Source organism: Salmo trutta, chromosome 17 (assembly GCF_901001165.1).
Source record: "Salmo trutta chromosome 17, fSalTru1.1, whole genome shotgun sequence".
NCBI lineage: Eukaryota > Metazoa > Chordata > Actinopteri > Salmoniformes > Salmonidae > Salmo > Salmo trutta.
Genome location: NC_042973.1, coordinates 46,353,633 through 46,375,724, shown reverse-complemented (window position 1 = coordinate 46,375,724; position 22,092 = coordinate 46,353,633). Strand labels below are relative to the sequence as shown.

Genomic DNA, 22,092 nt, shown 5'->3' with positions numbered 1-22,092 from the left:
TAGTCAAATTGATATTGATATCAACTTCACTATGAAAGACAGCATCCATTTTCCACAAGGGGGCACACAATCTTTTCCATGGTACTGACCGGTTTATTGACTGGGCCAGCTTCTGACGTCTTCCACTGGCATTATCCTGCTGATGCTTTAGCCGCTGGACAAATGAGTGTGCTGGGATTGAGAGAAAGAAGTAAGAAAAACTGTTCCATATCCACACCATGGGCATGCCATGGTATGACAGTATGGACAGTGGAACATAGTTTGAATTATTGGGTGTTGGAAAACAAACCCCAATAATCCAAAATATGGCAGTAGTAGATTGGTCCCCAAAAAGACCAAGAGAATTATTAGGTGACAAAGTTGGTGAGAAGACTTTTCATTGTGTGTTACTTGCAACATATCTCTCTGTATCTTCACGCTCTAGCAGGTAGGTGGACAAGGAAAAACAGTGGCTGGTGTCAATACTGACTCTCTTACCCAGAGCCCCCTTGGGCACAGAGAGCAGTTTGATTGGTTCAGCATTGTGGGAGAGTCCAGATGCCTTCTGAAGAGTCCTCAGGATTTCAGTGTTCTGAAAGTGGAAAAACAAAACGCCATTTCATAATGAATTCATTATTTCCCCCAGCTCTACGGTTGTTGGTTTAGACCTGCTACTGAAAATAATTACATGTAGACCCATACACAAAACAGTTGGTGAGGTGCTGACTAACAGAAAGTTAGCAAATCTAAGAAAAATAAAGTTGCACATACTGTACATCTTGTGCAACTCTGTTTACAACTCTGTTTAACAAGGGGTCACCTCGACCCTGATCAAACCCTTCAGTGGCTGTTAGATTCTCACTTTTCCCCTGGTCTCCACGGCACAGTCCAGTGCTGTCCTCTGTCTCTTGTTCCTCATGTGGACCAAGGCTCCAGCCTGCAGTAACAGCTCCACCAGGGCCAGGTGACCCCCTTTCACAGCCTCGTGCAGGGCCGTGTTGCCCTGGTTGTTGGACAGGTTCACTGAGGCGTTGCTCTGGAGGAAGACAATATAGAAACGTCTGATCGCACACTGGTTTTGCTGCTCACAATAGGTGGCCTTTTTAATGAAGCTTAGGTGGTATGGTTTACAACGTTTAGACCAACAAGGTCTCTGTCAAGTGATTGCCCTGCTATCATTTTTCCCACTTTTTGGTCCCTGACAGCTATAAAGACCCACACTTAGCCGTTTATTTCTCCAGTGTGATGGTGTTGGCCTGTTTGACCCACTAGGGGGCAGCAGTGTCAGTGTTCTGTTCACCTGCAGCAGGATGGTTGCTGTGTCCAGGTGACCTCTGAGGCAGGTGTGAATCAGAGGGGTGTTGCCATAGCGATCCTTCTTATTCAGCTTGGCGTTGCACTCCAGCAGTGATGTCACTACCTGAACATAAAACCAATGAGAGATTGAATCTTTTTCCATCTTTGCCTCAGACAATCTGCAGCAGACCTGTGTGTTCGTTCAAACACTTCAAGCTTTTGGGCGAGTCTGCCTGGAGTCCTAGATGGAAGGGGGGTTGGGACTATTCCGTGGTTTCTGGGTGAACCGCAGCTAAAGTATAGTACTGTGTGCCCACCTGTATGTGGCTGTTCTGGCTGGCCAGGTGCAGTGGCGTGGCACTCTGGCTGTTGCGTGCGTTGACGTTGGCCCCGTTGCGGCTGAGCAGGGACACCAGCGCCGTGTGACCATGGAGCGCCGCAACGTGGAGGGGAGTGAAGCCATCCACACTACTGCTGTTCACGCCCAGACCACTGGCCTGCAGGCACACAAACTTCTGGAGGCAAACACACACACAACAAAACAGACAAAGGCACAGACATCAAGTTAGCTGGACAGCTCTGCAGGAACATTACAAAACTCAAAATCTCCATTCACCATAGCTTTAGTACTACCAGTAAGGCCCTGTGTGAAGATTGCTGTTTGTTTGCTCATTGTACATCAGAAAGAGGTTCGGTAAGTGTGTTTGTCAGGGTATGGAGCCTGCAGTAGTGATGAGACATGAGAGGGTTGTTGTCTGACCTTCTGTGATGGCCCACAGTGTGGACACTGGCACAGTGGGTGGCACAACTTAGTCCAAGAGGGCAGCCCTGCTTCCTCCTCTGGCTCCTCGTCCAACCACTCCAACAGGTACCGCACCATCTCTATGTCTCCATCGGCTGCCGCACGCAGCAACTTCTCCACCTGTCAGTCAAACAGAGAGAGGCAGCCTATTAGAACAGCAGACACAGGGCCTTTAGAAACGGCCAACATGGATTACAAATTACAGATAGTCAATCCTACAAAAACTTTGTGTGAAAGCTCTAAATATTAGCATCCCTCAATAAATAGAAAAATACTGCATCTAATTTCACCTACCATCCCTCCCTATTCCCTAAAATGTTACGTGCCCTATTTAGGGGACTTTGAGCGGTTCTGGACTAGTTCTGACTGATATTTCTGTGTACAGTGTGCTCGGTGAATGGCGCAACATCAATTGCTTTACACTCCCTAAAAGTGCTGGTTATCTTAATTCAAAATGCACTATTTGCAAGCGCAGCTGTGAGGTTCACAGACATATTCGCATAGGGAGCGACGCATGACATTTTCTGGCCTATCCAGACAAAGGAACGATTTCCCAGTTCCTGTGACCCTCGTAGCTGCGCATGGAATAGCACATATGAAAACGGGAGTCTAGCGGATGGAAAAACCACAAAATAATTTCGCAGAACTGAAACTACTTTCTCTAGGTCACAGATGCACAAAATCTCTTTGTGCTTAAAGCAGAAGTTGTAACAAGTCTGCACACATTTGAATGGTGTCCGAGTCACTCAGAAGACGTTTGGCAGAAAAGTTGTCGGTTCTATGAAAAATGGCGCCAATATTGTACTGTCACAAAGTATGATCATATTTATTTGACAGTTATAAAGCTGAAATATTATAGTAAGTCGTTTATAATTTGATTGTTACTATATTTAGAAAGCACTTCAGTAATTTTAAGCCCTATTGCCCCACTTTTGTTGAATAGGAAGAAAAAAAAAAACAATCGTATGATTTCTCATATTTCTACTATGTTCTTCAGCTTGTGTCATCAAAAGTGAGTACACCTCAGCAATTTATAACCACTTACCGGAAGGGTGAGTCCCAGACCTTTCTAAAAACTATGCAGCATTACCAGTTATTGTTTATGGCCATCTCATGAAAATAATTACTTTTGGATATGTCTTTTTAGACAGAAATCTACATTTTGCCCTAACGCTCAAGAATTGAATTAAGAAGATGGTACTCCTCAGACATTTTCAGGGTCAACCCTGCCTAGAGCAGGGGTCCTGAGTGCTCTGCTCACCTCTTTGTGGAGGACCCTGTCGCAGTCGGGCCTGGCCTCAGAGCTCTGGGAGGTGGTGCTGGAGACAGAGGAACGGCGGCTGCTGCAGTCAGAGGCCTCGGGAGAGCGGTTAGGGGACTGGCAGGGACAGCAGGGGGGGGAAGAGAGAGAGCCCCGTCAATCAGCTGACCATACCACACACAGACCATGATCCGGTTTCCCGATAGAACTTAAGCTTACCAGTGTTTTAACGATGCATCGTTACTATAACGTCCGAAGATGTCACATGCGTTTCCCAAAACACCACGTAGACAGAATTTTAGCTAAGTGCTTAGTTGGAGCATGTGTCGATACTGATAGCGCTGCTCTCAGATCAGCTTTCTCCATTCAAATCTCATTCAAATGATTCCACAATTCTGAGGACGGATCAGCTCCTAAATAGATATAATATGGCTGCAAATGTTGAGGCGGCTTATTCTAATGCTTACCCCATAATAATGCACTAAATCACAGATTTGGCACATCATTGCGCTCGTTGTTTCACAACATTAAATATATTGAGCCAATTTAAGACAGTACCTTACAATAAGATAAAATGTAATTGATAGAACATGAAATTGAGTTCAATATCATTCAAATACATAGGCCTATGTAGCATATACTATATTATTTTAATGCAGTGATCTCGGTTTTTATTTGAAGCATCTTTTTATCATTCGCTTGTTTGTGGCAATTGCAAAGACATTGGCGACTTTTAAGTTCGTTCTGAAGTTATCGGCGGTTACAGAGAGACCGAAACATCTTGATTCTAAGTTTAGCAGAGATTTTCTAACGACCCACTTAGCTTTTCTTTGAGTGGTCTGAGGTAGTCGGTAAACAACTAGCGTTTTCAAGTGAAAACTTCACCAACGACGGTTTTGGGAAACAGCTCGGCGATTTAACAATGCTCCTACGAAGGTTTTAACAATGAACTTAGCCTTAAGATGCTTTTGGGAAACTGGGCCCAGGCTGCTACTAGCAGAGCAAGTAAAAAGAGATTTCTTTGGAATATTTAGGACAATAAACCTACAGGATTCTGGTTAATGGTATTTTAAACAGGTTGGCTGGTCAGAGCCATTAGTTTATCTAATGAAATGCTGTAGTTCCACTATTCTGAGTCAACTCTTCTCCTATGTGATGACATTTGACTTACATCATTGCTATCTCTTCTGTGAGAACTGTTGTGTGTCAACTCCAACAGCGTCAAAATCTGCAAGACAGACACACACACACTTACTATTACGTATGAGCACATGCAGTGCATTGGGAAAGTATTCAGACCCCTTGACTTTTTCCACATTTTGTTACGTTACAGCCTTATTCTAAAATGTATTAAATCGTTTTTCCTCCCCATCCATCTACACACAATACCCCATAATGACAAAGCAAAAACAGTTTTTTTTATTTAGTTAAAAAAAAAAAGAAGGAAATATGACACTTACATAATTAGTCAGACCCTTTACTCAGTACTTTGTTGAAGCACATTTGGCAGCGATTACAGCCTCTTGGGTATGACCAAGTCTTCTTGGGTATGATGCTACAAGCTTGGCACACCTGTATTTGGGAAGTTTCTCCCATTCTTCTCTGCAAATCGTCTCAAGCTCTGTCAGGTTGGGAGCATTGCTGCACAGCTATTGAGATATTAGATCATGTTGAAGTCCTGGCTCTGGCTGGACATTCAGAGACTTGTCCCGAAGCCACTCCTGCTTTGTCTTGGCTGTGTGCTTAGGGTCATTGTCCTGTTGGAAGGTGAACCTTCACCCCAGTCTGAGGTCCTGAGCGCTCTGGAGCAGGTTTTCATCAAGGATCTCTCTGTACTTTGCTCCGTTCATCTTTCCCTTGATCTTGACTAGTCTCCCAGTCCATGCCGCTGAAAAACATGCTTCACCGTAGGGATGGTGCCAGGTTTCCTCCAGACGTGACACTTCTCATTCAGACCAAAGAGTTATATCTTGGTTTCATCAGACCAGAGAATCTTGTTTATCAGGGTCAGATTCCTTTAGGTGCCTTTTGGCAAACTCCAAGCGGGCTGTCATGTGCTTCCGTCTGGCCACTGTGGCGTGCTGCAGAGATGGTTTTCCTTCTGGAAATGTATCCCATCTCCACAGAGGAACTCTGGAGCTCTGTCAGAGTGACCATCGAGTTCTTGGTCACCTCCCTGACCAAGGCCCTTCTCCCCCGACTGTTCAGTTTGGCCGGGCAGCCAGCTCCAGGAAGACTCTGGGTGGTTCCAAATAATACCTCCAAACACCATTTAAGAATCATGGAGGCCCCTGTGTTTTTGCTTTGTCATTATGGGGTAATGTGTGCAGATTGATGAGGGGAAAAAAGTAATATTATCCATTTTAAAATAAGGCTGTAACGTAACAAAATGTGGAAAAAGTCAAGGGGTTTGAATACATTCCGAATGCACTGTACATGCTTGCTGCAACAAACACATACTTTATTTGCACATTTGAGCATGACAAGCCTTTTCTTTAAAAAAGGGCCCATCTGGGTAGGTGGTAAAATATTTGTACGTGACTGACTAAGTCGCTTTGGCTAAAAGCATGTGCTAAATAGCATATATTAAGTGGTTTAGCAAATCAGGGGTCCTCACTCCTTGTTACGTTCCCCAGTTTCTGTGTTGTGGTTTGTGTATTATCATGCATGTATTTCAGGAAATGGATTCCTGAAATTCTCTACGAACAGCTGATTGGTCAATCAACATTGATTGTTTGGAGAGCTGACCCCACCCCCTCATCAGGACGCAGCTGTCTCCAATTACTAACTTCTTCTGAAGCTATATAAGCCCCAGTTCTGTTGCTCAGAGAGAGATGATTGCTGAGAGAGAAGGCTAATGGCTGAGGGTTATAGCATGTTGGTTGTTTCTAAGAATTTTGGTATGTACTGTGTCCGTTGTTGCTGAGGGAGCTGATTGGTTGTGTGTGTCAATAGGATGCAGTGTTTTGATTATTGACTTACATTTGTGTAATTCTGTTTCATTTGTTCCCAGGGGGGAAGGGGAAGGCACCTAGGGAGTGTTTAGGCAAGAGGCCCGCGGGCATACATATACCCGTAGTAGTTTGCTGTCTATGCACACTAGGAAAGACCTGGGCGGACCATCCCCTGTATTTTGGTTAGTGCACCAGGTGGTGCTAGTTAGGTAAGTAGTGGGTAGGCAGGTAAGGTAGGAGAGGGGGCTTTGATATTTACTTTCTTTGCTTTGGTTCCGTCCAGCCCCTTTTCCCCAACCTTACCACGTGAAGGAATAAATTCCCTGTTAACGGTATTCTCTGCCTATTCGTCATACTTGTTCACACCTACACTTCCCTACCTTATTCACAACAAGGAGAATTAAGTTGTAGCAGGGTGTTGCGTTCCCTCTTTCTAGAGGCGTGCGTAACACTCCTCACCTTAGAATTCAAAGCACACTGTAGTGGAGAGTCCTTGGCCTTGTTGTAGATGGCGGTGCTGGCTCCGTTCTCCAGTAGAACCTCGATGATGCCCTCGTAGCCCCAGCGGGCCGCGATGTGCAGGGGGGTGTCCCCCTTGTCGTTCTGGATGTTCAGACGGCACGTGGGCAGGTCGTAGTACACCAGAGCCTTAACACACTGAGACACGGATGGGATAACACCGTCAGACTAAAAGCAATCTCCTCTGAACTACCATAGAGCGCGACACTGTCAGAGTCTGTTGTCATCATCCTCCATATACCTGTACTTATTTACAGCACTATCAATACAGATCACAGGAAGTTGGTGGCACCTTAATTGGGTAAGGAGGGGCTCATAGTAATGGCTGGAATGGAATAAATGGAATAGCATCAAATGCAAACACATGGTGTCAATGCGTTTGATACCACTCTATTCGCTCCATCCCAGCCATTATTATGAGCCATCCACCCCTCAGCAGCCTCGTGTGATATAGATACTTTCACTTCTGTCCCATGTACTGTGACTGGTTGCACTTCCTCAGCTCTATCCCTCAGATTACCAAACACATTGGCACAGTCAAAAGCTGTTGAAATTACAGATTGTGCCTTTTAAAAAGACAGATTTAAACTGGAGAGTGGCTCCCCAGACTGACTTACATCTTCATGTCCATACATACAGGCCAGGTGCAGAGGAGTGTTTCCATTGTTGTCCTGGGCATCTGTGTTCGCCTTATAGTGCAAGAGCAGCAGCTGGATGGGAGCGAGTGAAAGAAGAATATATGTCAGAATGATTGAACAGTTTGTGTAACAGAAGTATCCTTATTTATACAGTTTCTGTGATATAGTGTAGCTCATCTTAGCCTGGTTCCAGATCTGTTTAGGAGTAGGTAAGGCAGCACAAAAAGATCTGGAACCAGGCTATAACTGTCCTGCTAGCGTCCTGTCTCACCGTGACTCCCTGGTAGCCCTTCTGACAGGAGAGGTGCAGGGGTGAGAGGGCGTGGTAGTCTGTGGCGTTCACCAGAGCTCCCTTAGACACCAACAGGTCAATCAACAGGGACTGACCTACCACGGCAAAGACAGGCTTTTTACTTTATTTAGACAGTGGGAAATGAGAACGGGATGAAAAGTACAGAAAGTGGCGGATCGGGGATTCGATTCCCCCTGCCTTTAGGGTCTATGTGTGGTCCCAAGGAAGATGTGTGGATCAATAGGCCACCCTCAGGCACTTATTAGCATCACCTACCACAGACAGCAGCGACATGAAGTGGCGTGTATCCTCGATCGTCTCGAGAGAAGGGCGTTACAATGGACGGGTCATTCAGTCTTCTGCGCGAAGCAGACACAGTATTAGAGAAAAGGGAAATGAAACTTCAAGGGGAATTACAAAAGTAGAAGAATAAATCACGTGTTGTTTCTAACCACTGCATTTAATAAAAACAACACAGAAAGAGAATATGATTCCACTAGGAGTGAGAGAGAGAGAAACAGACAAGTGAAGTGTCTGAGACTTACCTGATGGGTGGGGGAAAGGGGATATCTAGTCAGTTGCACTACTGAATGCATTCAACTGAAAAATGTTTTCAGCATTCCTCTGAATCAGAGAGGTGCGGGGGGGGGCTGCCTTAATCGAAGTCCATGTTATCGGCGCCCAGGGAGTAGTTGTTGTGGGGGGTTATCTGCCTTGCTCAAGGGCAGAACAGCAGATTTTTCCACCTTGCCGGCTCGGGTATTCGAACAAGCAACCTTTCGGTTACTGTCCCAACGCTCTAATCGCTAGGCTACCTGCCGCCCCATCATAACAAACCTGTGTGTGGTATTGCGTGCGTGTGCTCACCCAGAGACCCGGAGCTCACAGTGATCACAGGAGCAAAGGGGGTGGCACATCTTCACCCCGTCCTCATCGCTTTCGTTTTCACTCAACACACGCTTGACCTCCGCTTCGTTACCGTTGGCTATGTACTACAGGACACACACACACACACACACAATCAGTTAAAAAAAAGAAAAAAAAATTTGAAAACAATTGATTTGAAAAAACCCAAAGAAAGTTGGTTAAACAATGTTTTCATGTGAACAAATTAAGTTGTTTAATGAAGTAAGGTATCCATCTAGCCAATAGACCATGATGCCCAGTCAGTGCTGGGGAAGCTACTCTGAAATCATAGTTTACCAAGTTACCAATCACTTCACACTAGAAGAAGTTAAGGGTAGCTCTAGTGTAGCGTTAAGAAACTAAAGCCACTTTGAAAAATGTCACAGACTACAAACAGGTCACTCTGGGGTCAGGTGTTAACAGAATGTGTAATTTAGCCTACTAAACACGAAAACTGTTTCAAGTGAGAATTAGGCAGGTCTGATGCCCTCATATTTTCTTAGATTTTTGCAAAAAAAAAGCAGTGTGTAGTTAGCTACATCACTACATGACAAAAAAGTTATTCACTACAGAAACCACTACCAAGATTAGAATTGAGTTCAACTACCAACAAGCTACTGCAAAATGTAGATAAATTACTCATTTACTACATGTAGTTCACTACTCCCCAACACAGAGTAAAGCTTTCCTCCCCCTAAAATGTGATGGTCATGTTCTCACCTCAAACAGACAGTTGATGGGGGTAGCATCGTTCTGACAGAGCAGGTTTATTTTCTGTGTGAAACGCACCTTGTCGTTCAGTTCCCCTGAGCCCTGCAAACCACAGACACAGTCACTTACTCTGCACACAGGGACTTTTTTCCCCCCTCACTCATTTCGGTCAAGTTCGCTCACTATTGTGACCTGTTATGACAGGTACTGCAGTGATAAAGTGGTGTATCTAAGTCAACAGTGCTTGGATAGGATATCAGCTACAACAACGTTATATGTGCTGGTGGTGTATAAAGCCATTTTCACAACATTGAGCCAAGTCAAGCTAGCCAGGGCCCAGGTACACTGAGTGAACAAAAACATTAAGAACACCTGCTCTTTCCATGACATAGACTCAATAGGTGAATCCAGGTGAAAGCTATGATCCCTTATTGATGTCACTTGTTAATTCCACTTCAAATCAGGTGTATATGAAGGGGAGCAGACAGGTTAACTTTACTAGGGTAGGGGGCAGCATTCAGAAGTTTGGATGAAAAGTGTGCCCAAATTAAACTGCCTGCTACTCGGGCCCAGAAGGTAGGATATGCATATTATTAGTAGATTTGGATAGAAAACGCTCTGAAGTTTCTAAAACGGTTTGAATGATGTCTGTAAGTATAGCAGAACTCATATGGCAGGCAAAAACCTGAGAAAAATCTAACCAGGAAATGTGGAAATCTGAGGTTTGTAGTTTTTCAAGTGATTGCCTATACAGTATCTTAGGGTTCATTTTGCACTTCCTAAGGCTTCCACTAGATGTCAACAGTCTTTAGAACCTTGTTTCATGCTTCTACCGTTACTGGGGAGAGAATAAGAGCTGACTCAACAAGTGGACTGCCTGAGGCCAATGAGTTGTTTACTGCGCAGTCACGCAGGCACGCCGTTCCTTCTTTTTCCTCTGTAATGAATATGCTATTGTCCGGTTGGAATATTATCGAAGATTTATGATAAAAGACCCTAATGATTGATTGTAAACATCGTTTGACATGTTTCTACGAACGGTAATGGAACTTTTTGTCTAGGGTTTTGCGCTCGCGCATTATGCCTTTGGAATAGTGATCTGAACGCGCGAACAAAACGGAGGTATTTGGACATAAATATGGAGTTTATCGAACAAAACAAAAATTTCTTGTGGAAGTAGGAGTCCTGGGAGTGCATTTCGACGAAGATCAGCAAAGGTAAGTGAAGATTTATAATACTATTTCTGAGTTTTGTTGACTCCAGAACTTGGCGGGTAACTGTATAGCTTGCTTTGATGGCTGAGCTCTGTACTCAGATTATTGCAAAGTGTGCATTCGCCGTAAAACTTTTTTGAAATCTGACACAGCGGTTGCATTAAGGAGAAGTTTATCTTTAATTCTTTGAATTATTTTTATTTTATCAACGTTTATGATGAGTATTTCTGTAAATTGATGTGCTCATTCACTGGAAGTTTTTGGAGGCAAAACATTTCTGAACATTACACGCCAATGTAAAAATGGGGTTTTTGGATATAAATATGAACTTTATCGAGCAAAACATACATGTATTGTGTAACATGAAGTCCTATGAGTGCCATCTGATGAAGATCAAAGGTTAGTGCTTAATTTTAGATGTATTTCTGGTTTTTGTGACACCTCTCCTTGCTTGGAAAATGTCTGTGTGGTTTTTCTTGTTTAGGCGCTGTCCTAACATAATCTAATGCTATGCTTTCGCCATAAAGCCTTTTAAAAATTGGACACTGTGGTTAGATTAATGAGAAGTTTATTTTTAAAATGGTGTATAATAGTTGTATGTTTGAGAAATTTGAATTATGAGATTTTTGTTGTTTTGAATTTGGAGTCCTGCTATTTCACTGGCTGTTGGCGAGTGTCCCGCGGGTGGGACGCTAGCGTCCCACATAACCTAGTGAGGTTAAATAAGAATTTTTAAGCCTTGAGAGAATCGAGACGTGGATTTTGTATGTGTGCCATTCAAAAGGGTGGATTGGCAAGACAAAAGATTTAAAGTGGCTTTGAACAGGCGCACCAGTTTGTGTCAAGAACTGCACCGCTGCTGGGTTTTTCACACTCAACAGTTTCCTGTGTGTATCAAGAACGGGTCACCACTCAAACGACATCCAGCCAACTTGACACAACTGTGGGAAGCATTGGAGTCATCGTAGTGGAACGCTTGACACCTAGTAGAGTCCATGCCCCGACCAATTAAGGCTGTTTTGAGGGCAAAAAAGGAGGGTGCAAATCAATATTAAAAGTTTTATACACTCAGTGTAGTGTAACGTAAGAAAGGAGCCACCCTGTGTGAGTGCTACTGTACTTTGCTGTGCTCACCATTTGTCTCTGGCTCAGGAAGTTGACCTAGCTGATGACTGTGTGAGTTCTGTACTGTGCGAGTACTACTGTACTGTAACGTACTGTCACCTTTCGTTCCTGGCTCAGGTTGAGGTTGCCCTGGCTGATGAACTCGACGGCGGCCTCGAACGACGTCAGCCAGTAGCTCAGCTCGTCCTTGGTGGAGTTACAGAAATTGAAGTTCTTGATGTAGCTCAGGTTGGCCATCCTGGAAGAGCATGCTTGTTAGTTAAACACTTAACACTGGCTTTTAATCCGTGAATTACTAGTTAATGAATCAATTAATGACTCGGTTTAATTACTAGGTCACTTTAGTAATTCATTCAACTAGTTTACTTGAAGTAAATCAAGTCATTCCATGGTCAGTGGTATTAGTAGGTTGAAGGTTTTATGCTGAACATCTTCCTCACCAATTGGGGATCTCAGTCTTCACCAGTAAGTACAGAATGACAGAGAGAAGATCGTCTGCACATACGGCCTCTATGCTGACTGCATGCGAAGGAAAAAAGGAAATGAAAGGAAGAACTCAATTACGGTGGTTCCTTCGGTAACAGTAACCTGTTAACGTGACTGAGGTTTATGGCAGGGGCACACAGTAGACTAGAGAGATAAGGCTCTTTAAAATGAACACATTAAAACAGCTTCATCCTACAAACATATGAGTGTTGCTTTACAGAGTTGCATTACCTGTAAAATGCCCACACAGTCGGTCTAATCTCTGTGAGACAAGACAATCTGCCTCTTTCCTTGTCGTTTAGGCTTTAAATTGGTAAATTGGCTGTTTGGCCAACAGAAATTACGAGTGGATCACACCACGCCACAGAGACAGGGTAAGGGTTGTTATGTGGCCAACAAGGTTTGATTTCGAAAACAAACTGGACAAACACATTAGGCCCTAAGAGTCAGGATATTGTTATGCGCATGTACAGAGTTAATTATATTACCAGGCAGGGAGTGAACAGAAATGGAGGAATGGAGGACATTATGTGGGACTGTGCAGAGTTCAGTCAACTTTCCTACACACCCTGACCTGGGCTGTTACAATGACCAGCCTTGTAAGCTACTTATAGTAACTTAATGTCATCATAAAATATTGGTAAATCAGCACTTCTACACATGTAACATTTTATAACTGTAACTTTCTGGATGAAAGCAAAAATTATATTTTACTCAGAGGCCGAAGCATGACCTTACAGATTTGCATAGATGTGGTAAAGAGGTCAATGGAACAGACCATGGGGGGGTAGAAAAGGGACGGCTGATTGGCACACAATCAACAAATCTGATCTAACAAAGTGGCAATCCGTAATGATTTATGTATTGTAACAAGCCCACAATGTGGTTACTACAGTCCGATTTGGATATAATTGGCTGTTTCGATGCATAACATTTAGAAGTAGTTGGTTTTCAGGTTTCGAAAAAGTGACTCCTAAATGCTAACTCCCATTCGTATAGCTAGCGTGGAGAAATCGGTGGCGGTAGTGTCGTTTTTAACTGTATCAATGCAGTTGATTGGTGACAATAACATGACATTGTATTGGGGTTGACATCCATATTATACTCAGATTTTTACCTCAACACAGTGTGAAATACACATATAAACAATAGCCTAAATGTAGGCTAATGAGGAGATTCGGGATCTTTCCCCCACACGTTTCCATGGCATTTCCACTGTTTTCTTTTTACCTTTATTTAACTAGGCAAGTCAGTTAAGAACAAATTCTTATTTACAATGACAGCCTACCGGGGAACAGTGGGTTAACTGCCTTGTTTAGGGGCAGAACGACACATTTTTACCTTGTCAGCTCGGGGATTCGATCCAGCAACCTTTCGGTTACTGGCCCAACGCTCTAACCACTAGGCTACCTGCCGCCCCATGGATCTCTTTACCGCATCTATGGTACCATAACAAACGGTCCAGAATCCATTTTAAGGCATTTACGTTCCAGTGTCAATTGTGCGGTTTGTGACACAACAACACTGTGTAAACTTCTGCCGATGTGACATGAAATGCAGACAGAGAGTCAGACAGATGGTATACCTGAGCTGCTGGGGGACTGCATGATGGTGAGTCCCACCTTTCTGAGGCAGAGCAGCTTGTGTAGAGGAGAGGTGCAGTGGTTCAACTGGCTCAGCTCTCTCTTGGCCCGGGGTATATTTATACTGTATTAGGTAATAGGGAAATACAACTGGGTATTGATAGGATTCAGGGACACACTACAGGTTATAGTATTGAATGGCTAGGTGATATTGATACTGGATGAGACAGGCAAACATACTCCTATAGTCTATAGACACAACGGAACAGGTTATCTGATATGATGAAGATCTGTTTGTATTAGAAGTGGTATTTGAGCAATATGGTGGTGTGCCCATTTTGTTTGTGTTGTATGCAGACTTGCAAAGTTTCTCGTCCAGCATGTATAATGCGATGTCTGTATATCGTTACTTTGGACTGTAAACATAAAAGCAACCAACCTAAATTCAGATTTGACCCCCAAGTCTTTCTGCTGCAGGTCCTGCAGACCCCTGGTGGTTTTGTTGAAGGCAGAATCCTGTTGGAACAGTGATAATAAACATGGATATTAACCTTTACCGCATGGTGATTCTGAGGATATAAAAGACTGACAGTAATATCAAATACTGTACAGACCTGGCTGGCTTCAAGAGTTCCCACAAAGTTAAAGATTAAATCATGGATACCATGATGTATATACATCTGAAAGATAAAATAGAAAATATGTATACTGACAACATTTCATAAAAACACATTAAGCATTATGGCATCACACAACTCCGTAGAGCAGTTTTCAAATGTTCAATACAACACAATAGACAGAACTCTTACTTCCACCGCTTGTTTAAGGAGAGTCATCTGGAGCTCCTGTTTGGCCAGCACTTTCTGAAAGACAGGAGGTATAACCAATCTGGTTCAAATCTCAGGAAAGACAACTGGGTCGTGGTCCAGTAGGCACGTAGAAATGGAAAACCAGCCTGAACTTGTCCAATAAGAAACATTGCTACAGTGTGACCTACTGAACTGAAGATATGTAGATAATCAGGCAGTGTTGTCGACTTAGCGACTTTATCACTAGATTTAGCGAGTTTTCAGACCCCTCCAGCTACTTATATTGGTAAAAGAGTATAGCAACAAGTTTAGCTACTATTCAAGGCTACCCCAGCAACTTTTGGTTGGTTTAGTGACTTCCCCATTTGTGTGAGTGTGTGCCCACTTGGCTGAGCCTAGCTGTGTTGCTCTGAGTACTGCTCCCTCTCTACCAGCTGCTGCTTCACGTGTGCCCCTTCCCCCACCTCTCTTCGCTCCCTCCTCGTCTCTCTCCACTCTAGCCTCTCCGCTCCCTCTCTGCTGCTGCAGCGAGAGAAATGAATTTATAAAATTGTTCATTATTGTTAAATGATAGAGCTCTCCAGCATAAAGACTTTTTTTTTTTAAATGCAATTTTTTTTTCAATTATAAATAAGTTAGCTACCATACAGTTAAAAGATTTAAAATACAAATTAATTGATTCCTTTTTGTTCTCCTTCAAAACATTCTATTTGTTTTTACTTTGGAGAATTTTGTATTGCATGAGAGACTGAGGGACAGCATAAGTATGTTATTTTTTTATGTGCAAAATAACATTATGACATCCCTATTACTTCATGACCTCATCTAGTGACCTTTAGCGACAAATGGAGCAACCAACAGCTACTTTGCTTGAAAAATAGTTGGCAACCCTCCAATCTAACAGTCATGTTCCTACAGTACTTACCAGGCTTGAGTCTCTCAACAGGCACTGAAGACATTTAGTATAAAGGGCATTCACTGAGTCCTGAGGGGAGAGGACAGTCACAGGTTAGAGCAGTGGTCACAGCAGAATAAATATTATATATCGCATAGAGTCCGGTCCAAAATTATTGGCACCATTGATAAAGCTGAGCAAAAAATAAAACACAGAAAAAAATTTAATTTACAAATACTGAGCTATATTGTATGCTCCCATTTTTTTAATATATTTTTTTACATTTAATTATACTAACACAATTGGTCAGAGAAACAATTTTGTTTAAGTTATAATTAAAAAAAAAAAAAAATTAATTAAAAAAATCTATAAATTAAATAGGGGTCTAAATGATTGGCACCCCTGTTTTCAAGATAACGCCACTGAGCCTTTTTCTAAAATCTTTAATGTCTTCACTGACATTTGCAACCTCTCCCTGTCCGAGTCTAATACCAACATGTTTCAAGCAGACCACCATAGTGCCTGTGCCCAAGAACACTAAGGTAACTGGCCTAAATGACTACCGACCCGTAGCACTCACGTCTATAGCCATAAAGTGCTTTGAAAGGCTGGTCATGGCTCACATCAACACCATCATCCCAGAAACCCTAGACCCACTCCAATTTGTATGCTGCCCCAACAGATCCAGAGATGATGCAGTCTCTATTGCACTCCACACTGCCTTTTCCCACCTGGACAAAAGGAACGCCTATGTGAGAATGCTATTCATTGACTACAGCTCAGCGTTCAACACCATAGTGCCCTCAAAGCTCATCAATAAGCTAAGGACCCTGCGACTAAACACCTCCCTCTGCAACTGGATCATGGACTTCCTGACGGGCCGCCCCCAGGTGGTAAGGGTAGGTAACAACACACCCGCCATGCTGATCCTCAACACAGGGGCCCCTCAGGAGTGTGTGCTCAGCCCCCTCCTGTACTCCCTGTTCACTAATGACTGCACGGCCAGGCACGACTCTAGTGGTAGGCCTGATCACAGACAACAACGAGACAGCCTATAGGGAGGTCAGAGACCTGGCCATGTGGTGCCAGGACAACAACCTCTCCCTCAACGTGATCAAGACAAAGGAGATGATCGTGGACTACAGGAAAAAAGAGGACCGAGCACGCCCCCATTCTCATCGACATGGCTGCAGTGGAGCAGGTTGAGAGCGTCACGTTCCTTGGTGTCCACATCACCAACAAACTAACATGGTCCAAGCACACCATGACAGTCGTGAAGCGGGCACGACAAAACCTATTCCCCCTCAGAAGACTGAAAATATTTCGATCCTCAAAAGGTTCTACAGCTGCACCATCGAGAGCATCCTGACTGGTTGCATCACTGCCTGTTATGGCAACTGCTCAGCCTCCGACCGCAAGGCACTAGAGGGTAGTGCGAACGGCCCAGCACAGCACTGGGGCCAAGCTTCCTGCCATCCAAGACCTCTATACCAGGCGGTGTCAGAGGAAGGCCCTAAAAATTGTCAAAGACTCCAGCCACCGTAGTCAGACTATTCTCTCTGCTACCGCACGGCAAGCGGTACCGGAGCGCCAAGTCTAGGTCCATGAGGCTTCTAAACAGCTTCTACCCCCAAGCCATAAGACTCCTGAACATCTAGTCAAATGGCTAACCAGACTATTCACATTGCCCCCTCTCCACACCACTACCACTCTCGGTTGTCATCTATGCATAGTCACTTTAATTAACTCTACCTACATGTACATACTACCTCAACTAACCGGTGCCCCCGCACATTGATTCTTTACCGGCATCCCCCGTATATATTCTTATTTTATTTTTTACTGCTGCCCTTTAATTACTTGTTACTTTTATCTCTTATTCTTATTTGTATTTTTTGAAACTGCACTGTTGGTTAGGGGCTCGTAAGTAAGCATTTCACTGTAAGGTCTACACCGGTTGTATTCGGCGCATGTGACTAATACAATTTGACTTGAGAACACATTGGGAGTGATCTTAGACCCTTTATACAGAATTGTTCCAGATTGTTGATATCCTTCATCTGCACTTATGGACTGCCTTCTTAAATTCAAACCACAGATTTTCAATGGGGTTCAAGTCCTGAGGCTGCGCTATTCATTGCAAAATGTTGATTTTGTGGTCAAACCATTTATTTGTGGATCTTGATTTGTGCTTTTGCGGTTGTCGTCTTGCTGGAAGATCCACTTGTGGCCAAATTTCAGCCTCCTTGCAGAGGCAACCATGTTTTGGGCTAAAATGTCCTGGTACTGGATAAAGTTCTACTATAAAGTTCAATGGGCCACAGGACCAGTGGAAGGGAAATAGCCCCATAACATCAAAGATCCACCACCTTTATAGTCGGTATGGGTTTTTTTTCTGTATACGTATATTTTTTTTCCGATGCAAAACACTACTGGTGTGCGTGGACTAAGAGCTCTACTTTCATATCATCCAACAAATGTAAACACCTGGAGTTTGCTTAACGGTATTGGCACTTGGATTGGAACCAGTGCTATGGTCAGATGACATGAAAATAGAGCTCTTTGGCCAAGCACACCAGTGGTGGGTTTTGCATCCTGGGGCCCTTGTTAAGGTCAACAGCATCATGAACTTTACCCAGTGCGAGGACGTTTTAGACAAACTTGACTGAAACTTCAGCAAGATAATAAAAAAAGGCTTAGTGCCATTATCTTCGCATGGTGAGGTATTGAAAACAGGGGAGGCAATAATGTTGACCCCTAAAATCTCTTTCTCTGAGCAATTGTATTAGTATAAAATAATTTCCCGATTTTGAGCATACAATTGAGCGCAGTACTTGTACTTATTTTACACAGTATTTTATGCTCAGCTTTATCAAGGATTCCAATCACTTTGGCTCTGACTGTTACTTTCTCTTATACAGTACAATGCATATTAATAGTATTGTATCTATTACATTATAAATGAGTGCACTAGCTATGTATTCCAGTATACATAGTGTACAAAAACGTTAGGAACACCTCCCTAATATTGAGTTGCACCCCCTTTTGCCCTCAATTTCTCGGGCATGGATTCTACAAGGTGTCGAAAGTGTTCCACAGGGGTGCTGGCCCATACTGACTCAAATGCTTCCCATAGTTGTTGTGTCAAGTTAGCTGGATGTCTTGTGTGTGTGGTGGACCATTCTTGATACACACGAGAAACTGTTAAGCGTGTAAACCCCAGCAGCGTTGCAGTTCTTGACACAAACTGGTACACCTGACACCTACAATACCCCGTTCAAAGGCACTTCAATCTTTTGTCTCGCCCATTCACCCTCTGAATGGCACGCATCCACAATCCATGTCTCAAGGCTTAAAAATCATTCTAGAATCCTTCTCCTCCCCTTCATATACACTGATTGAAGTGGATTTAACAGGTGACATCAATAAGAGACCATAGCTATCACCTTCTCAGTCTACGTCATGGAAAACGCAGGTGTTCCTTATGTTTTGTACACTCAGTATACGTTATCATGCGTGGAAATGGCTTTACTCGACCCTTAGGTGGTTGTGAAATTGCTAGCTAGCAGTGAGCTAGTAGTGTCCATCAGGATTAGGCATGGTGCTTACAATGTGGTGTCGCAGTCCTTTCCTTTCCTGCTCTTTAAAGGAATGGCAGAAGCTGCTTATGAACTTGTCCAGTTTCTCTGCATGGCGGCCCAGAAACTCCCTGACATCCTCCACATTCTTCAGACAGTACAGGCCTGGGCTGGGGGTCACCTCCACTGAGAGAGGGAGGCAAGAAAGGTGAGAGTGAAGGTGAGATGGTGGCTGTAGGCGTTTGTATCTGGTTCAACATCAACTAAAATCACACACCCACTTAAATACACTTTTATGGCTTCTGGAGGAGAGCAGTACCTGGGCTTTGGTCTGTGTCGATGGGCCTGGCGATACAGAGGATGCTGTAGCTCTGCTCCTTCTCATTGTAAAAGGTCTCCTCAAACAGGATGGGCACGTTGGCTGGGGCCTGGAACCCTGCGCCGAGTCTGACCTGGCTGTCCTGGATGGTCAGCTCCTATCAGAGAGGAAGAGGAGGAGCAGACCCCAATATCCTCCGTTATAGAAGAGTAGAATCAACCAAAGAGATACAGTTAGGCCAGAGAATATGAAATAGTCTGATGTTTTGGTGTAGTGCACCAATGATTCAACACATATTTTACCATGTTAAAATAGAGGAAGAGAGGACAATGTTACACTGAGAAATTGTATACTAGTGTACTAACTGTAGAATCAAGAGATGGCTAATACTTTATTTTTTTATTTAACTAGGCAAGTCAGTTAAGAACAAATTCTTATTTACAGTGACGGCCTACCCAGGCCGACACTGGGCCAATTGTGTGCCGCCCTATGGTACTCCCAATCACGGCCGGATGTGATACAGCCTGGATAGAGACTGTGGCGTTTCCAGATGGTACTGGTCTGATGGAACTTACCTTCCCATCTACAGTCTGATATCCCTCTCCAGAGGGCTGTAAAACGTAGGTTTCAAACTGGGCTGCTGTGTACGCCCCAAGGGTTAGACTTCCACGGCACGGCACCAAAACCTGGGGACACAGTAATATGATCATCATCAAGGTTAAAAGAAAACATGTTTCTCGTGACTCTAAGAATGGATTTATCAATGGTTTCATTGGTAAAGTTTCCACAATAAAAAAGCATCTGATCTCACTGTGACATTGCTACTTCGCCCCAGGAAGTAGCCTTGATTTCTTAATGATATGGCCTACTGCCCAGTGCCCACATGCAATCCAATACCCGTGACAGCACAAACTCTTTGCTTCTCTTTTAAAGCATTTAATACCAGAGAAAATAAATCGGACATGATTCTAACACTGTAAATGGAGAAATATACACATTCATCTAACGGTTTCATGTTGTATTTGTTGCAATTTAAAATCAACTCAAAGTTCTCTCAAAGTCACCACAGGATTTTGTCGATGTAGCCTAGTTAACAGGCCTATGCTTGTTGGCCAACTGGTAAAATATGAGGTTATTACAGACTAGTAAAATTACATAAGTTAAAACTAATGTTTGACTGAAAGCTGCAGCTTGGTCATTCTCTCTCCCCTTGCACCTGGCTATCGGGAAAATTTGGGAAGTTTGTGCCTGTTTTTACTTTGCATATTAGAGCTTATGCATAGGTCTATATGAGCCCAAGCCCCCCCCCAAAAAAACAGAATTATAATAATGATTGAGCCGTTATACAATACATAGCCTACCTTATATTACGCATGGCCGAAAAACATTGTCTTTGGTACATAATTAGTCTAGCCTATACTCCAAAATTAAATAAATTCTAGCAATCACCTTGGAGTGTGTACCATCTTGTTATGCATACTGGATGGACTGGTTACCTTATGCTACGCTCAAAATGTTCTATCCATGAGTCTGGGAGAGAACGTATAGGCCTAGGCCAGTGGTCACCAACCCGTCGATTGCGATCGATTGGTTGAGCTCCAAGGCATTCCTAGTCGATCACCAAACAACTCTGTAAAAAGAACAAAGATAAAGCCTTGCACTCCAATTATCTTTATTCGTTCTGTTCCGTTGGCGGTAGTTGCACTTGATTCAGCAGCCATAGTGCCAGGAAGGCAGTGTTCTTTTCCAACAACCAAAAATATATATAAATGATGTTTTCAAAAAAACTTTTATTATTTTCCCCTAACCCTACCACCCCTCCCATAATTGGAGTAAACTAATCAACAACAACAGTTAGGCTTCAGCTTCCATACTGTCATGACTCCAAGGCCTCCGATGTTCTGTGAAGGGAGTAGTACACAGTGTTGTACAAGATCTTCAGTTTCTTGGAAATTTCTCACATGGAATAGCCTTCATTTCTCAGAACAAGAATAGACTGACTAGTTTCAGAAGAAAGTTTTGTTTCTGGCCATTTTGAGCCTGTAATCAAACCCACAAATGCTGATGCTCCAGATACTCAACTACTCTGAACACCAGTTTTATTGCTTCTTTAAATCAGAACAACAGTTCTTAGCTGTGCTAACATAATTGCAAAAGTTTTTTTTAATTATCAATTAGCCTTTTAAAATGATAAACATGGATTAGCTAACACAACGTGCCATTGGAACACAGGAGTGATGGTTGATGATAATGGGCCTCTGTACACCTATGTAGACATCCCATAAAAACAAAAATCAGCCATTTCCAGCTAGAAGTCATTTCCAACATTAACACTATTTTTGATCAATTTAATGTTATTTTAATGGACAATTTATTTGAGCTTTTCTTTCAAAAACAAGGACATTTCTAAGTGACCCCACAATGTTGAATTGTAGTGTACACACACACTATATATATATATATATATATATAAACTCAGCAAAAAAAGAAAGCGTTCCTTTTTCAGGACCCTGTCTTTCAAAGATAATCCAAATAACTTCACAGATCTTCATTGTAAAGGGTTTAAACACTATTTCCCATGCTTGTTCAATGAACCATAAACAATTAATGAACATGCACCTGTGGAATGGTCATTAAGACACTAACAGCTTACAGACGATAGTCAATTAAGGTCACAGTTACTAAGACAGACAGGACTGGCAAAAAGTGCTCTTCACTGACGAGT

The 22,092-nt window shown here is 43.1% G+C and overlaps 1 protein-coding gene across 3 annotated transcripts in view; it reads right to left on the bottom strand.

The window, feature by feature from the left end:
* The window catches only part of LOC115152299 (ankyrin repeat domain-containing protein 27), a 38,764-nt gene that overhangs the window by 2,482 nt on the left and 14,190 nt on the right, over positions 1-22,092 (bottom strand). The window contains exons 3-26 of one of the 3 annotated variants that reach the window (XM_029697049.1): positions 19,943-20,053; positions 19,368-19,524; positions 19,080-19,234; positions 15,501-15,560; positions 14,576-14,629; positions 14,381-14,446; positions 14,206-14,282; positions 13,769-13,890; positions 12,138-12,216; positions 11,791-11,935; positions 9,368-9,460; positions 8,609-8,733; positions 8,018-8,100; positions 7,721-7,836; positions 7,429-7,521; positions 6,752-6,949; positions 4,510-4,566; positions 3,339-3,455; positions 2,036-2,197; positions 1,593-1,787; positions 1,280-1,399; positions 842-1,015; positions 478-571; positions 90-171 (exon numbers count right to left, since the gene is read on the bottom strand). In XM_029697049.1, coding sequence (XP_029552909.1) covers positions 90-171; positions 478-571; positions 842-1,015; positions 1,280-1,399; positions 1,593-1,787; positions 2,036-2,197; positions 3,339-3,455; positions 4,510-4,566; positions 6,752-6,949; positions 7,429-7,521; positions 7,721-7,836; positions 8,018-8,100; positions 8,609-8,733; positions 9,368-9,460; positions 11,791-11,935; positions 12,138-12,216; positions 13,769-13,890; positions 14,206-14,282; positions 14,381-14,446; positions 14,576-14,629; positions 15,501-15,560; positions 19,080-19,234; positions 19,368-19,524; positions 19,943-20,053 — 2,735 coding nt within the window. Of the gene's footprint in view, positions 1-89; positions 172-477; positions 572-841; positions 1,016-1,279; positions 1,400-1,592; positions 1,791-2,035; positions 2,198-3,338; positions 3,456-4,509; positions 4,567-6,751; positions 6,950-7,428; positions 7,522-7,720; positions 7,837-8,017; positions 8,101-8,608; positions 8,734-9,367; positions 9,461-11,790; positions 11,936-12,137; positions 12,217-13,768; positions 13,891-14,205; positions 14,283-14,380; positions 14,447-14,575; positions 14,630-15,500; positions 15,561-19,079; positions 19,235-19,367; positions 19,525-19,942; positions 20,054-22,092 lie in introns of all 3 variants that reach the window. The other 2 variants (XM_029697048.1, XM_029697050.1) reach the window with 2 other exon arrangements.